The 17544-nt window shown below is 27.6% G+C and overlaps 1 protein-coding gene across 1 annotated transcript; it reads left to right on the top strand.

Annotated features, from left to right (window-relative positions):
* Positions 1–7639: 7639 nt before the first annotated feature.
* Positions 7640–17140, top strand: LOC107443948 (uncharacterized). The gene is made up of 2 exons (XM_016057974.4): positions 7640–8480; positions 16440–17140. Exons 1-2 carry the CDS (start codon positions 7815–7817, stop codon positions 17001–17003), a joined length of 1230 nt encoding a protein of 409 aa, XP_015913460.1. The 5' UTR covers positions 7640–7814; the 3' UTR covers positions 17004–17140.
* Positions 17141–17544: the final 404 nt, after the last annotated feature.

The raw sequence follows: 17544 nt of genomic DNA, 5'->3' as shown, positions 1-17544 counted from the left end.
TGTGGGTAATAGTAAAGGTTAGCATGGTGTGAAGAATAGAAGCCAGTATTGGGGAGCACTTTCACCAGTGCGTTATGCTTGCCTTCATTTGATTATTCCCATAGAGTTTATTTGTAGTGATATAAAAACTAATTTATAAATTTGGTTATTTACAAGAGAAAATTTTAGTGGATGATTTTAGGTAGACAAATTTTAAAAAATCGTCTATCTTCTTCTCATCAAAAATATGGCAATGAAAATCAAATTAATTTTAAGTATAAAACTAAGTGGATTTCTTTTTATAAATCAATCCTACTTAGAAAAATATTTTAATATAAAATAATTAGAAAAAAGTGGCCCTATTAAAGGTTAAGGATTGTTTTAAAAATACATCTTATTGCACAAACTATTTAAAAGTTAACGCGTAGTTCAGATTACAATTCAAGCTAAATCCTTAGCTCCTTAGTTTTCGTTTCAAAGAAGGTATTAAAAATAAATCACAATTCATAATGTTTTAGTTTTGCTACATTGTAATGCACTGTATATATTTTATCTTATAAACGTCAGTGAACAACCGACCTAATTTTTTGGGCTTATGGCTACTAATGTTCAAGTTCGTAGCCCTGTAATTCTAAATCCAATCCAGACAACAAAGGAACTCCTGGATCAAGTATTGTGAGAAATTTGTCTTCGAGGAAGACTTTTTGAACTAACCCACATTCGCGTTATATGGAGAGGAAAATTACGAATACATCCAACGTTTAGCTTGAGGGCAAAGAAACTCTAACCCATGATCCGTCTACTACTAAGGATATTTTTTACGTCAGCACTGCGGTCGGTGCCAGCCGGGTGTGGAATTCGTATCGGCCAGCCAATCACTGGGATTCTAACCCGGTTCACCTAATCGAAAGGCATACACTCTATCCCCTGAGCCACCACTACTCATGCACTCTATATAGTTAATATGACAATTAAAACGTAACAAATTCGATCCTATTCTTTTTATATTTGTGAAGAAAATGTTTTCGAAAATGAAACCCAACTCTTTAAATTTGTTACAGCGTGGCACTCAATATATAATTTAAAACGTAAACCATTATTTTTTATTATTCTTTTTAAAGACAACTATATAAAAATTAATTACAATGCTTTAATTTTGCTACAATTTAACTTTTAATGTATATTAAAGATAATAAATAAAACATAATTGGAATAACGCAGAAATTTTTTTTTTTTAGTGTGTACAGTGCGAAAAATAAAAAACGCACCACCCTGAATAATCGGAAATCCTGAAAATCTTCACGTTCTAGGAGTCAACATTGACGGTTCGAAGGAGAGATTTCTAATTTGCTAAATAGTTTGAGGTAGACGATATTTTAAGTTGCAAAAGCAGTCTCAAAAATATCCTTTCACTGAAAAAACATATTTTTTTCGACGAATTTGGACTTTCGACCCCAAAAATATAAAGAGTAAAAACTGTCTGGGAAATATGGTCCCAATAAATTTGTCAGAAGAGCGGTCCGAAGTTTGGCCATTTAATCTTAGTTTGACTTTTCTTGTAATTTTCCATGTCCCTAGGAATTTAATTATTAAATTCATTTATTTAAATATAATTCCACTTAAAAAGCAAATTTTGCGATTTATTATTATTTTTTTAATATTCTCTTTAGTAATGGTCAAAATTTTTTAAAATTGTAACAGATTTGAATTGGTACACTACTTTTTACATCATTTTAGAGAATGTACTTTTATATAGCAAAATCTAAAATTTCAATGAAATCAATCGAATAGTTTTTAGTTAGCCGAGAAATAATATTTTATAAAAGTCATAATTCAAAATTCCATTTTTCAGGAAAAAAAAGTTTTTTTTCACAGAAAGTACGATTCTGCGTCGGATTTTGTAACTTAAAATTTTATCTGAGCTTATTAATTAGAATATTTGAGGTCACCGCCTCGAACTATTAAGATTGAGTTTTAGTGCGTCGAAATCTGATCATTAGATTAAAAGTTATTCAGGGTCTTCCGTTTATTCATTTTATTTGCGCATTGTTAATAAAAAATTTCAAATCACATTTCATGTGATCAAAAACCTTTATAAATATATTTTCGAAATATTTAATGTAAAAACACTATCTAATGATTTAGTTTGAATTTTTTAAATCATTTTTAAAATCTCTTTTTTTCTGGTATTGTATGTAAATTATTGGAATCATTTGAGAGAATAAGAAATAAATTCAAAGGGTATTAAAGAAGGATTAGAAATACTTAGTTTAAATTCTACCACCGTAAGACATCGTTACTTTTTTTTTACCCCTCGAAAGAAATCGAATGAATAAATCTCTATAACAACTTAATCTTAAGATGTTTTCTTCTCTCAGAAAAGAAATATATAATTTTTTGTTTATTGGAAGTAAAAGTTTCCTAAAATAAGCAAATAATTAAATTGAAAAAAAGGAATAATATTTATGTATTTTTAGGAAGCTATTTTCTCTTAAAATGTTAAGAATTTCTTAAGCTTTTTAAGGAAATATATTTTCACCGGTTTGTATTTAAATATAAATAACATTTAATACATGTTATAAAACTATGAGTTCTCATCACTTTGCGACACATTGTTAGAAATTTCTCTGCATAAATGGTTAAATAGCAATTATATTCAATTTTTACTTTACCTTATTTAATCAAAACTGTCAAATAACGATAAAAAGATGCTATTCAATATCAAATATGAGAAAGAGATGTTGATTGTTTTTCCGTAATACGGTTAAACAACCAGAATTCTAACCACACCAACTTATGAAGTCATTTTGTTCCTGGCAGCTTTGTTCATGCTACAGCTGAAAAGGCAAATCTGTCAATATCACTACCGGCTGAACTGTGGTTGGAATCCCAGTTATGATACTTCATTATTTCTTTCATTCCTTCAATGCATGAAGAATTTCCAGTATCTTGCACTTTTCAATTGGGGATCTTGGATAATTTGAATATGAAACTATCATTTACGAATAAATGGCATACCAGTTGTAAACGGTTACAAAACCATAAAGGTAGAAATAACGTTCCTGACCGTGAACTTTATGATTTATCAGGTGGGCAGATAGTTACCGGCTATCTTACCATAATTTCAGAATGAAAACTCTAATAGTTTAATGGTATAGTGTTTAAAATAGACAAATTTATTAGTATATGTTGTTCTGCACAAATAATGTTAGCCATGTAAAATGACAAAAACTGAAAATTAATTTTTGCAATTTGATAAAGGTAAATTTGATAGATTTAGTAATCATTCATCTTAAAAAGTCGAAAATATCGAGATGTATTTTGTTAGAGCTTATTTGCTTTTCAGTTATTACATTTAGGTAAAAAAGAAAAGAGAAGCAAAGATAGAAACGCTAAGAAAAAATTGTAAAAATTTAAATGTTCATAATGGTGAATAATTCCTTTTTGCCAATACACTATTGTAGATTAGATAGCAGCACTTGAATGCGTAAAATGATTGATAAATCTTGAAAAGAATGACTTTATTATTCAAAACATTGAATATTTGGCTGGCATTTTCTGCGGTTCGTATCAACGTCTAGTTTTAAAATAATATTAAACCTTCAAATTGATCTGTCACAACACATCACTTTAGTTTTCTATATAGTGATAAATCTGAAAAGCTATGGAACAAAACAATTTCTTATCATACGAAAAACATTATTTATTCATTTAAAAATGTGCATACATACTGTATATTTATATGTTTATTATTATAAAACTGTATACTTATATGCTTTATTTCATCAAAAATATGTAGTTGAATCAATTTATTACAATTTTGATTTAAGGTAATCGCGAGTGACACGAGATATTTTTTTAAAAAAACGGTAACCACGATAAGAAATGCCGGATCAAATTATGGTAAAAAGTACTGGCAACCTTAGTGTAGCATTCGTAAAAACCATTTTACAATTAAAAAATTTTACCGTAATATTTACAATAATATTTATTTAATTACAGAAATTCAGTGATTTTTCGGTAAATATTAAAGCAAAAATTAAATGAAGTTATATAAGATTTTTTAATCTTCAAAATTGTTCGGTAAAAATAGATTTTTTGGAAAAAGATAGTGGCACCTTTAGTGCATGTAAATTTTATCGTTATAATGGCCTCAATTTTTTAGCAGTGTTGTGTTTAGCAGTTACTTAAAATAGATAATATTACGGGAGGATTTGACGAATTCTTAATTTTCTTCCTATCTGTATTATTTTTGCTTCGAAAAAGAAGTATCGAATGGATTGAGGACATTTCATTTTAGATCTCGATTTCTTAACAGTGTTGAGAGCCCTACTTAAAATACATGATATTACGCGAGGATTTGACGAATTCTTAATTTTCTTCATATCTGTATTATTTTTGCTTCGAAAAAGAAGTATCGAATGGATTGAGGACATTTCATTTTAGATCTCGATTTCTTAACAGTGTTGAGAGCCCTACTTAAAATACATGATATTACGGGAGGATTTGACGAATTCTTAATTTTCCTCCTATCTGTATTATTTTTGCTTCGAAAAAGAAGTATCGAATGGGTTGAGGACATTTCATTTTAGATCTCGATTTTTTAACAGTGTTGAGAGCCCTACTTAAAATACATGATATTACGCGAGGAGGCATTTAATTTCTTTTGAATCCCTTTAAAAATATCCCAAATTCTTCAAAAAATGTAAAGCAATGATGAGCGCAAGATATTTACGTCTTTTATCTACATTGATTTGAGTCACATACTCAGATAATCCCCACGGCTACAGTTAGGAGAAAGTTGAATTAGAAATTGTATTTATTGAAATGTTGCTATGCAAACAACAGGATTGATTAAAACATGGTTGATCATTTGCTTGCCTGTACGCACAAACATTGTTATCTATGGATAATACAGCCGCACATTATTGATTTCAGTTTCTTGTTCATTTTATCATTGCTTACCCTTGATAATGAGAAAAATTTGCGTCGCATATTTGTCGATTAAAAGCATAAAGTTAAATTTTAAAAAGAAGTGTGATTTAGTTTCTCTCAACACCAAACTTGGTTACAACTTTTTTACAAAATTTTTTTTTACCGTGTAGTTATGCAAAATGCTCCACGTCAGATTCGAATTTCTATGACGTACTTTTAGAAATATATTTTTCAATTGCGTCCCATCAATCTTTTAAAATTTTCAAAATGATAATGATACATATTTTTGGAAACTGAAAATTTAAAAAAAAAGCTTGTTGAAAGTTATTTCTATAAAAATAAAAATCTGAATAAAAATTTCTGATACATCAAAAATAGTATACAAACACTTTCGTATAAACGTTTTAGAAATAGAAATAAAAAATAATAATTGTAGGTATAAAAAAACTAAAACATTAGAAGAGTTTGATTTGATAATTAATCAAATTTTAAATTCTTAAATAAGAAAAATGTAAATGTACCTGAACATTTTGCATGAATAATAACATAAATTAAAGTTTCATAGCAAAAACGCTTTTTATTCTTTTGCAAACAAAATATTCCAGCATGCTCATTAAAAACTTTGACTTAAGAAAAGCTTTTTTTGTCCTTTTGCCAACAAAATATTCCTAGCATCACTCACTAAGTACTTTTATTTCACTGAATAATTTTATTTCACTAAATACACTTATTTCATTAAATATTTTAAATTCCCTAAATACTTTAAATTCACTAAATACTTTGACTAAGGAAGAGCAAATTTTTTTCATTTTACAAACAAATTATTCCAAGCATTTCTCACTAAATACTAGGACTAGAGAAGAGGGATTCTTTTTTTGTCCTTTTGCAAACAAAATATTCTTAACATTGCTCAATAAACACTTTTATTTCCCTAAATACTTTTATTTCTCTAAATACTTTGATTTCACTAAATACTTTTACTAAATAAGAGCTGTTTTTGTCCTTTTGCAAACAAAATAATTTAAACATCACTCTCTAAATACTTTGATTTCACTTAATATTTAGACTAAAGAAGAGCTTCCTTTGTCCTTTTACGAACAAAGTATTCGAGCATTACTCACTAAATACTTTGACTTTCATTAATGGATACTTTCCAAAGTAAAATATTAATAGTTGAAAACATATATTTTTACTTTTCTGAAATTATAAAAACATGAGGAAATAATGCTTACATCTTTGCTCTGAAATTACTAATATCTTTTTGAAAGTACATTTAGTTGCTCAAAACTTTCGTTAACTTTCTTCGAACATTATATTTACACTAAGAAAGCCCACACTGCAAACATTTCTAAAAATAAGAAAATTTATAAAAAAAAATGTATGTTTAAAAATATTTTTTCTGAGCTTAAGTAGAAATTCCCTCATTTCAATAATGTAATTTTTCTAAAAGAAAATCTATTCAAAAGTCACCTTTATATTTGAAAGGCAATAAAAGTATTCTATAGAAAAAATTTTTTCCCCTTACTTCAAAATGTTTTTTTTTTTTTATTAAGAGTTAATATTGGGTCACATAAAGCCGTATATGAATAGTGCCAAATTTAAAACTTTTTGATACTTGTTTTATTGAAAATTTAGAACAAAATTATCTATTCTTTAATACTGTATAACAATGTATTCTGCACAAACAAATAAACGGAACACCCTTAAAAAACGCCATTAAAAATCATATTTTAAATCACATTAACTAAAGATGATTTAGCATAATAAATCACAATTAGGAAAGTCGTATATTTAAAACTCGATTTCTCATAAACTATTTGACCGATTTCGCTCAATTTTTGCATTTTATCATCAAAAATTACATTCTTTTAAATGATGCAAAAAACTGTACACCTTGCTATTCAAAACTTATTGACCATTATTTAACATAATAAATGTTTTTAATACATTTTTAGCATGTAATTACTTAAAGATAGACAAATTTTACAATTGTGTGCAAAAGTTGTTCAAATCGCACAAAATGTTGACGAAAAATAGCGAAATACGCAAAAGTAAAATTAGCATTAAGTACCCCAAACAAATTATGGGCACCATGTTTCTCAGATTGCGGCTGCACCTTATATTTTGGGTGTCAGAAATTTGAATCCGACAAAAAAAGGCATGTTTATTTTAAGGGACTATGTTTTTATGTCTGATTTCGTTACTTAAACTATCGTCTACACTAATTAATTAGAGTATTTGAGGTCGCCCTCTCAAACCATTAAGATTGACTCCTTGAATATGGAGATCAGATCATTAGAACAAAAGTTATTCAGATCAGTCTGTTTTTTTTTTTGCTCAGTAACTGTACATAACCTAAAGATAAAACATATAATTTCATTATATTATTGAAATTATTATATTATTATGAATTTCATTATATTATTATAATTGTTTTCTCTGAATATATGTAAGTATTTTATTTTTAATATTAATTTTAAATTAATCTAAAGTCAAACTAGAACGCACTTTTCAGAACGGGAAAAGGGAGAACTCCCTTTTCCTTAGATAAAAACGCTTTTTAAGCCAAACAAAAACACGTTTATGATAATTGTTTAGCTCGACAAACTTTATCATGACCTCTTACTTTATCATATCAGAGAGAGGTATATTTCCCGGCAATAACTTTTTTATTGACAGATAACAAATAGAGAGTGATAACTTTCGAAGGAAAGAGTTTCTGTTTCCAGTTTTCTTATCTTCACAACTGGAGATATAAAAAGCACTGTTGCGCAGCGTAAAATAAATGATGAAAGCTTGTCTCCGATTACGTTGCTGAACTAGAATTTTTTTTAAATATTTATTCGAAGTAGAGTTCGCTCTGATATTTATTCTAAATCAGTGCTGTTTGTTCGAAAATCATGAGTTTCTTCGGTGAGCACCCACCAATTAACGCTTTGTCGAATTTCGACATTGAATTGCAGTATTTTTATAGTGAGCTTCTTTCAGCGATGTTGAAAAACGAGAAATTAAAGAAAACTGTTCTTAAATCTCTAGGTAAAGACAGAATCAGGCATATTCGGAAAATTAGTTCCAAGGTTTCTCTTCAATATACTGCCTATATATCCCGTTATGGTCCGTGCTATACATCGGCACTAGCGAATTATATGTTGCGTATGGTTAAAGACAATCCTTTTATTTTTCGAGATGCTCTTTGGAAAAGGTGCGTAAATATCTGCTGTTTCGGAAATGCTGTTTCGGAAATTGTTGCCATCTGTAAAATATTCAGCCTGGCTCAAGACGGATTCTGGGAATGTTCTCGGAAACCCCTAAAAATAAATGTGACAATTGCTGGTAAAACTCTTCACCACACGAAGGCTACCACAAATACCTTACAACTATTGTTAAAAATGAACAATATTTTGGACACTTCAAAGATGGTCGTTAGTGTTCAACATGTCAACGCGAATCCTGCTAAGCTCTTAAAAAGTTCATTAGTGAAAGTTCTGAAAGAGGCAGATTTGGTTACAATGGTGAAATACGTATCCACAAATCGAGTTGGAACAGTTATGGAGCAATTCATATGGGTAAGTTGAATTTTATGTTTCTTTTAATACTATTTCTATTTAATGCCACACTGAGAAAAAGAGAATGGTCAAAATTACCAGAATATGGTCAAATTTATTGTGTTTCTAGTTCCATGGAAACACCGAAAAGCTTGGTAACTTTCACCAAAATGTTTTGGTAATGATTTTGGTTATATCAACCATAAAATATAGTGTTATAATAAGTGATAAAATTTGAAAAGGTAGCAAAGTTTGATAATTTTATCATGATTCCTTAAAGAACGGCATAAAAACCCTTTTCCTAATAAATTTGCTTTTCAATTTTCTCCAGAATTTCTAATAAACATTACGAAATGCTGGTTTATAAATACCATGAATTTTGGTTTTATTATCAGATTTTCATACAGTGCGGTAATTTTATCAGAATATTTTTTTCAGTGCAATGCTTAGATATTTTTTAAGGTCGTTGATAGTAATTTTTGTTAACCTCCTGCGACACAGTGTTTAATACATTGGGAATTAATATAATTTCACTACTTAAAAAAATAAATATTTTTTCCCTTTAGTATATTTTTAAAAAGGCTCTGTCTGAGCAAAAATATAAAATTGTAAATGGGTTTACTCTCACTGCTCTGAGTTTTTAATTACTGTTAAAAATAGTAAGAAATGTAACAAATCTGATTTAGGTAACCGTTTGAACAGTTTGATAGCATATAAATATCTTATCATTTAAATTTAATGGATTTTGTTTTATGAAGAAAATGAGAAGATATGCATTAACACTATGAAGACTGAATATTGATGTATACCTAGAAAGATTAAAGGGGTTACATTAGCCCTCTCTAGATTGTTTGTGTAAAGATAAATTAGACATTAAAAATCTTGAAAGATAATCATAATTAACGTAATTGAAACATATTATAGACTTAATCATTGAGATTTTTTTATATTTTATTAAATTTTGTTAAGGAAAATCTATTTCATTCATCAGAATATTGACTTCTCAATTATAAGCACATGTTAATTTCTTAGATAATTGGTTTTTCGTTTCTCTATAAATAATTATTCGAGATATGATTAAATATTTTCGTTTTTCTAATGAAACTGGAGTACCTTCTAACCAAACTACTAAAGGGGCCAATTTAGCCCCTCTCTTCATTCTAGGTATAAGATCCTATATAAAAAATTTGATAAAGCTAACATATAAATGTTTATATAAGCACATAAATTGGGTCAAATTATGAAAAGTCAGGAATACTCAACAATTTCTGTCAAAGTTATTTTTCGAATTGTAAATTAACAAAGAACGAAAGGGGCCAAATTCTCTTCATTCATCTATCTAGTGGGAAAAATTTACGTTGATAAACAAAAAAGTCCTAAAAATTGAATTTTTTATGCAATGGTTAAAAATAACTAAAAAAGTTCATTTATTTAAATTTATTGAATTAGTATAAACATAATTTATCTTATGAGTTATTTCTCCTTTAAGTTCCTAAGCATTAATTGCTTTTCATGAAACTATTTAAATTTTTCTCAGGACGTTAAAATAATTTTTTTTCTCCTTTTTTGTTAGATGTTTCAATGGAGACTACAAAATTGAATATTTATTCCATGTTTCAACAGAAATTATTAAGCATACATGTTTTTTGTAGCATGTTTAACGTTACAGAAGTTTGCTTTTTGTAAATTATTTTTAGTTTTGTGAACAATTAGACTGTTTTTACGGACAGCTGAAAATTGCAATTTTTTCCCCAATCTCTATAAATATGCCTTTTTTAAAATTTAAAGAGAGCCCTTCTTATTTAAATTGGTATATTTTATTATATATTTCATTGCTATTTTCCGTAATATTCAAATTTATAATTTAAAGGAAAAAATCGTATTCATAAAAAATTTCCTTCGAAACTAAATTAACTGCTTATAAAATCAGTTTGTAAATATTTAAAATGCATTAAAATGAAGTAAATTGTGAGGAATCCATTTTAAAACATTGTCTTGTTTGGTTAAGAGTTTTGGAATGCGACTTAAGTTACTTATTTAAGCACGAACATAAGAACATTTCTGAAGTATGTTTATTTTAACGATAAAAAAAATTTAAACAAGGTAGCCAAAATCCAATTTTAAATTTGTTGCAAGTTCGCTAACTAATTTAAAATAATTTAGAATTTCGCAAGTAAATGTAACATAATCCTTTACAATTCTATAATATTTTTTTATCTTTACTTTTGTTTACTTTTAAAAGCTTATGTTTGCTTTTGAATAGTTCGCTAGTTGTTATTCAAAATAAATATATTACATGTTATTACTGTTTATTTAGCTTTGAAGAAATATCTGCAGTCTGGAAATTAAAAGCAAGTCTGAAGTTAAATAAAAAGCATAGTTTTTCAATATTCATTTCCTTAACTTCATATAGAATTCCGGTTTATCTCTTTAACTTTATATAGAATTCTAGTTGTCTATTTTTTCTAAAATTACATAATATTCGAAATCGTTTAGAGCACTATTTGGCATCGGTTTCTATTGTAGACTATTTAACTTAATTATTTTTGTGGTCAACTCATATTCAAAATAAATTTTATTTTATTGTGAATATTTAAACCAATTACATTAAGTGATTTAAGATTTTTTTTTCAGTTTCAAATGATTCTTCTTATTTTTATAAAATCTATATGAAAATAAATTGAAGGAATTTATATTAAAAGGCCTTCTAATGAATTTAAATTCAATTCACTTTATAAATAGGAATGATTCATGGAAGTAAAGAGATTTAAAAATATAAAATAGAAAAAAAGAATAGAAAATATATTATGTGTTTCGCTAAAGAAAATACTTTTTTTTTCTGAAAATTAGAATTAGTTGTATATTAACTTAATTTATAATGCAATTTATTGTAAGGCATAAATTAGTGCTGATATATATGTATTCTGAAATGTGTATCATGATGTAATTGTTTTCTTAACGTTCCATATACTATTGCATGATTTCATAAAAATTCTAGTTTACTGCATATCAGGTTAAATTTTTTAATTATTACTTTTATTGAATTCGGTTACAAGAAAAGGAAAATCGTTGTTGTCAATTTCAATATTTTGTAAATCATAATATTTATCTTTATCTCTCATTTCACTAAAATATTTAAGAAAATGGAACTTAGTGAGTTTATATGCTAAAGCTTGTTTTGTGTGTTAATATTTGGTTTTCATTAGACTATTACACTTCCAAAAGAAAAAAGAAAAAGGTTTTCATAGTATAGCAAAAATGTGTCAAAAATAGCTCCGGCATAAATAATAGTCGAATTTGTACACTACATGCTTTCAAAATTAAAGCAGAATGTACTAATTTCTTTGCGAAATATTTAGTCTCAAAAGTGTTGTAGAAATAATGATGCATGAGAGAAATGTTTATTGGATGCCAACACGACTCAAACTAAGCACCTTCAAGTTTGTAGTTGGATGTTTTAAACACCACAGTTGTACACCCCACCCCGGGGAGAGTTAGGAAGATTTATGTTATATATCAACGCCACAATAACACATCATGATATAAATTCTTTTTGCTCAATCGTTTTTAAGCTGTCGTGAAATAAGCAAAAAAGTTAGATTAAAATTAACAATTTTCTAATAAATCTATTGAGACTATATTCTCCAAATTGCAATCCTTTTTATCAGTGAAATTTTAAATTAGTATGTAATTATTGCTTAGTACGTATTTTATTACTCATTCTTAATGGTTAGAAGTGATGACTTTAAATATGCTATTTAATTAGTGCAGACGATAATTTAAGTTACGATATCAGACACATAAGCGTACTTTCTCAGAATAAACATACTTCTTTTTCAATGAATTTAGATTACTGACCCTCAAAATATAGGGGGTAGCTGCAATCTGGGAAATATGGTCCCAATAGTATGAGAGAGATCCAAAGCTTGGACTCCTTAATGTTAAATTTATTTTTTGCGCATTTCGCTATTTCTAGAGAACAAATGCAAATTGAAAATCTTTTACACACAATTATATAATCGTTTATCCAAAGATAATTCTAAGCGAAAAAATAAATTTTAGTAAATATTTAGTATTTTTTATTATTTTATTAAATAACAGTCGAAAAAATTTTAAATTTTAAAACAATATAATCCCAGACTTTTTTTGTCAAAACTTTAAATTAATTTTTTTAATAATACTTATTATTGCTAATACTTTTTAATTTTAATTCAATAAAGAACCACATTAAAAATGCATATTTTACGTTACCTGAAAATACTTGAGCAGGACTTGTACAATATTTCTCCTTACACAAGCTATGTCAAAGGAATCAGATTCGATTGACTACCACATTTTATAAATTATTAAAAGATACAGGGAAAAAAAGACTAGCATAACAATTCAGGTAACACTTAATAATATTTTATTCCAATTTTTCGCCTCATTTTTCAGTATATTAAATATCTTTATTTTCTAGACTGTATGACAGTAAAATGACCGATTATCAATAATATTAAACTTTGAGTTTCAGTTTTATAGTAGATAACAGGTGTTTAATATTTCTGATACTCAAATACTGAATTAAGGGGTAATATGGTGGTTGGAAACCCCATGATAGAATTGCGGCGACATTGTCGCAGATTGTTACAAATGCTCTTGCAGAAAGAATTTTCTTTCGGGAAGTAAAGAATTTTGGTTTTCCTTTCTGCCAAAATTTTCCTTCTCTAAAATTAAAAGATTCTTTTTTCGCACATCAGAGGGGAAAGAAATGTTCGTGATTTTTCTATTCTTATTTGAGAAGAATAAAAAAATTTAGAATAATGAAGAAAAAAAATTTCTTTTCCACAGAAATATTGAAAGATTTTTTTACTCTCCAGAAATCATTCTTTTGTCGCATTCATTTTGCGCAGATTTTCTCGTTAATCCATGCGGTATTTCAAGCGTTCTTCTGACGGTTATTGTTAATTTTCACATTTAGAAAAAAAAAAGCCCGATGTTTTTAAACAATTTAATTGTAAGCGAAACTCAAATCAATTATTTACTTTTAACGTGACGATTTCATAGTTTTTTCAACTTTTTATTGCTAGTGCTACTTAAAACTCCGTGAGGTTTTTAAATATCCAGATATATTTCTGACAATATAGGAATTTTTTTTTTGTAAACACAGCGATTTTGTTACTTTAAATTCTATTTGTAACATGTATATTTGTTATTATTATAAACATCCTGGAGAAAGATATTTGTCGCAGAAAGCCCAAAAAAATTTTGCCACAGGGGTTGGAAAGATACTAAAATGACGTAGTGATATAGTAACTTTTGCTTCACTTACATTTGCTTTACAATAACATATATTTGCTACGTCAATGCAATGACCATACGCAACTTCGCATTAACGCAACTTCAATACAAGCTATTCATACAAGCAAGCATTAACGCAACTTCAAACAATTAAATATTTATGAAAACGTTTTTGTATTGTTCTTAAGAATTATGGACAATTTCTTTAGTAAAAGTAGTATAATTTAGTTTTGTTTAAAATTTAATGCCATACAATTTAAATTAAGACAAAAGTGAGCTAAAAACGGCTGTATTAAAAATGACAAATTATCATTTATTTAAGTCCTGGAGTTAAACGGAATGCCAATAATATTTTTTTTTTATTTTTCCATTGAATTTACGATTGAATGGGCTTGAAGTTAATTTTGAAAAAGCTATAAATCAATTTAGCAATTATTAAGGCCCGGATTTTGATGACATTTGCATTTTTTGCATTTTTGGACTTTTTTTGCCCTTTAGAGTATTTTTTTAGATTTATAGGGCATTTTTCTTTAGATTGTGGGGCGTATTTTGCATTTTAAAACATTTTTTAAGTTTTTTGTTAATTTTTTCCAATTTTTATTATTTTTTATTAATTTTTATTATTAAACTGGCTTCCAAACAATGAAGAAAATCTCTAGGATATTAACAGGTGAGGCAACATCTTTTTAAATTGAAGAAGAATTGTCAGTAAGTGAGACCGCCTTTTTCAAGTACGCACCAATAACATCAGTAGACGTTGAAAGAAGCTTCTCCAGGTATAAAAATTTACTTTCAGACAAGAGACGCTCGTTTACATTTCAAAATATCAAAAAACATTTAATAATCCAATATAATTCTGATATTTGGTAATATTATGAGATGAAAGTTGTTATATTCATTAAAGTTTCTATACAAAATGAAAATGTTTTGGAGTCAATATATTTTCCTTTTTTTTTGTTATTTTGGGATATAAAACATATTTTTCAAACTTTAACGAACGTAGAACAAGTATTGCATTGCTTTATATTTTTTGAAATGACTCATAATAATTTTAAAGAATAAAAACATTGTTTTAGTTCAATATTTTTACTCTATTTATTTCATATCATAAGGCATTTTTAGCGCAATTTTCGCCTTTTTAGAGCATTTTTAAGGGCATTTTTTGCACTTTTTAAGGGCATTAGTTGAGATTTTTTAGGTCATCAAAATCTGGGCTCTAGCAATTATAAATTATTATTATCTTTACTTTAGAAAACAAACTTTGTAATTGTAGTTGTCATTTGATGATTTCAATTTTTATTAATACGCTGTGGTTCTTATATGTTTGTAATCGAAAGTAAGATTGGTCAATATTCAACAGAGTAAAAAGTGACATCAATCAAAATTGATACTTGAATCTTTTAAAATAACAAATTTATTATCTTATTATCGTTTCAAGCATGAAAGAGTAGAAAATAATTCTTGCTTGAAACCTTCCATTTTTTTAAATCTCAATTGGAAGTCTTAAACTGAATTGAAAATATTTCATTATATTACACTAAATAAGTATTTTTTTTTATTTCAAGCAAAATATCATGTAGAATATTTTAATGAAAAGTAAATATCATTTGCAGATTAATTTAAATTCTTATTGAATAGAAATTGTCGTCCTTTAGAAATCTAATGTTTTACAATAACTGCAGGTTCTTGCAAAGGTCGATTTTCGACTAAATGAAATTACGAAAAATAAAATCTTTGAGGTGATGAAAATTAAATACAATCGCCAGATTAAGGTAGATGTGAAAAGCAGTTTTTTTTTTCAACATTGGAACATTATTTTCAGCGCATGAAAATTTATCTGCTTTTGTCTTTCTTAAACTGACTCTGTTGCAATAAGACTATTTCTCACTTTATAATTAATAGGCAAGACGTGATTTATAAATTAATTGTGAATCTTGTGGGAGTCGAGTAATATTGAGTATGAATTGTATTTTTTTTCTTTATATTTGTGCTGAAAATATGCTCTTACGAAACACCGAAATTTGCATGCCATTTTTTTATCACCGCTGTTTAACAGCTGACCTATTTTTGAGTTTACGACTATCAAAGTTCGACTCCAATGCCTTGTAGCTTTTGACCCAACCCAGAAGACAAGAAAATTCATGGATCAAGTACAGGAACAAACTGTCCTTCATGACATTTTTGATGGAACTAAACCACTTTTGCGTTACATGGAGAGAAAAACCGAGAAAAAAATGATAAATTGGTTTTGACTCTATGAAAACACCAAAAACAAGACTCGGTAATTTTTATTGAATCTTTTTGGTAATGATTTTGGAACTCAACAAATATAATTGTGGTAAAATTTGGTAAATTTATCATGGTTCCTTGGAGCTTCACTTAAACATTTTTCATTTGGTTGAGTTCAGTTTTCAATTTTGTATTTTTTTCTGAACGTGTGATAATAAGAACTCAAATTTTGAAAACAGAAACTTCAGGTAAACCGTTGCCAAGCTGAAAAAATTACGAAATAAATGCTTTAAATACCGTATATATCTGGGTTTTTTTTAAAAAAAAACCAGAATTGCGCTTTTTTTTATTCGAAATGTTATCACCATGCAGCACCATTCTTCCCGTGTACAAATAAATTGAATTTTAGTTATTAATCTACTGAAGAGTTTTTATCAAATTGTATACTTATTTTTTACTTTTTTTTTACAGGAAGTAGCTGATAATATGAAGATAGGTGGCACTCTATTTTTCTTGGATACTGGCATGATTCAACAGTGTAAGCTACTTCAAAAAGTGCTTGAGCCTTTGAATGACTTTAAGAATATTTACGGGCCAAACAATATAGAACCTTTTTGTATCAGCATAAAATCTGTTCAAAAATCTGTAGAACTTTTTTGGTCCAGGTTCCAAGGTAACATTTGCCTTACTGGTTGCATTGTCAATTCCTGCGCTTGGATGAAGTCGGAATCAACACCCGCTGAGAAGGAAACTGGATTTACGAAGAAGAATTCCAAATTGTCTCGCAAAACAATGATGGAAAAGGTTAGAAAAGCTAAGGAAGAATGGTGCCAAAATATGCAAAAAAGCCAGAAAGCTTTAGAAGAGTATCACCGACAAGTTCGCCAAATTATGCCCAATAAAAACAGTTTAAAAGAAGACGATTTTTGCTTCTTTTTAGATTACCCAAAACATAATGAAACCATTTTATTCAAAAGTAAATCGAAAAGTAGAAGAGTTTATCTTGATGATAGAGCAGATTTTTCTGTCGCATGATTGACTATTGTACTATTTTTCTTATCACGATAGTATTTAGTGGTAAATTGTTTTTAAACATAAATTTCTATTTGTAATGAATTATATTGTAAATATGAAGAATGCCTTGTTATAAATGAAATAAATATTTATTTTAACCTATGTGTTTTTTGTAATAAGAATGGAACACCTTAGCTCTAAAGACATGCTTAAAATAAATTTAAAATTTCACATCTAGGCCAACAGACTAACAACAGTAGCTTAAATATTAAATACGAAAAATGAAAAGTGTTGAAATGAATTGGACTTAATTTTAACATATTTTCAGAGAAAAGTTACAATTAAGATTATAGCAAGTTTTAGAACTTCCTGAAACATCCAGTTAAAATTCTTTTTACACTCAAGCTAGAAAAAAAAATTCTTTAGCAATTACAGCCAATGTAAATTTCATTACATTTTGAATGAATTTTTAATAATTTAGATAGATTAATGTCAATTAATTATATTTCCCCATTTTTTTCAGTTCCATTCGGATTTTCCATTTTTTAATAAAAAAAATCTT

This window comes from Parasteatoda tepidariorum, chromosome 6, assembly GCF_043381705.1.
Source record: "Parasteatoda tepidariorum isolate YZ-2023 chromosome 6, CAS_Ptep_4.0, whole genome shotgun sequence".
Taxonomy (NCBI): Eukaryota; Metazoa; Arthropoda; class Arachnida; order Araneae; family Theridiidae; genus Parasteatoda; species Parasteatoda tepidariorum.
This window is presented reverse-complemented; position numbering and strand designations above follow the sequence as displayed.

Coding starts and splice junctions, on each gene's coding strand:
- LOC107443948 (XM_016057974.4), top strand. CDS start 7,815: ATGAGTTTCTTCGGTGAGCACCCACCAATTAACGCTTTGTCGAATTTC. Junction 8,481..16,439: donor TTATGGAGCAATTCATATGG/GTAAGTTGAATT, acceptor TTTTTTTTACAG/GAAGTAGCTGATAATATGAA.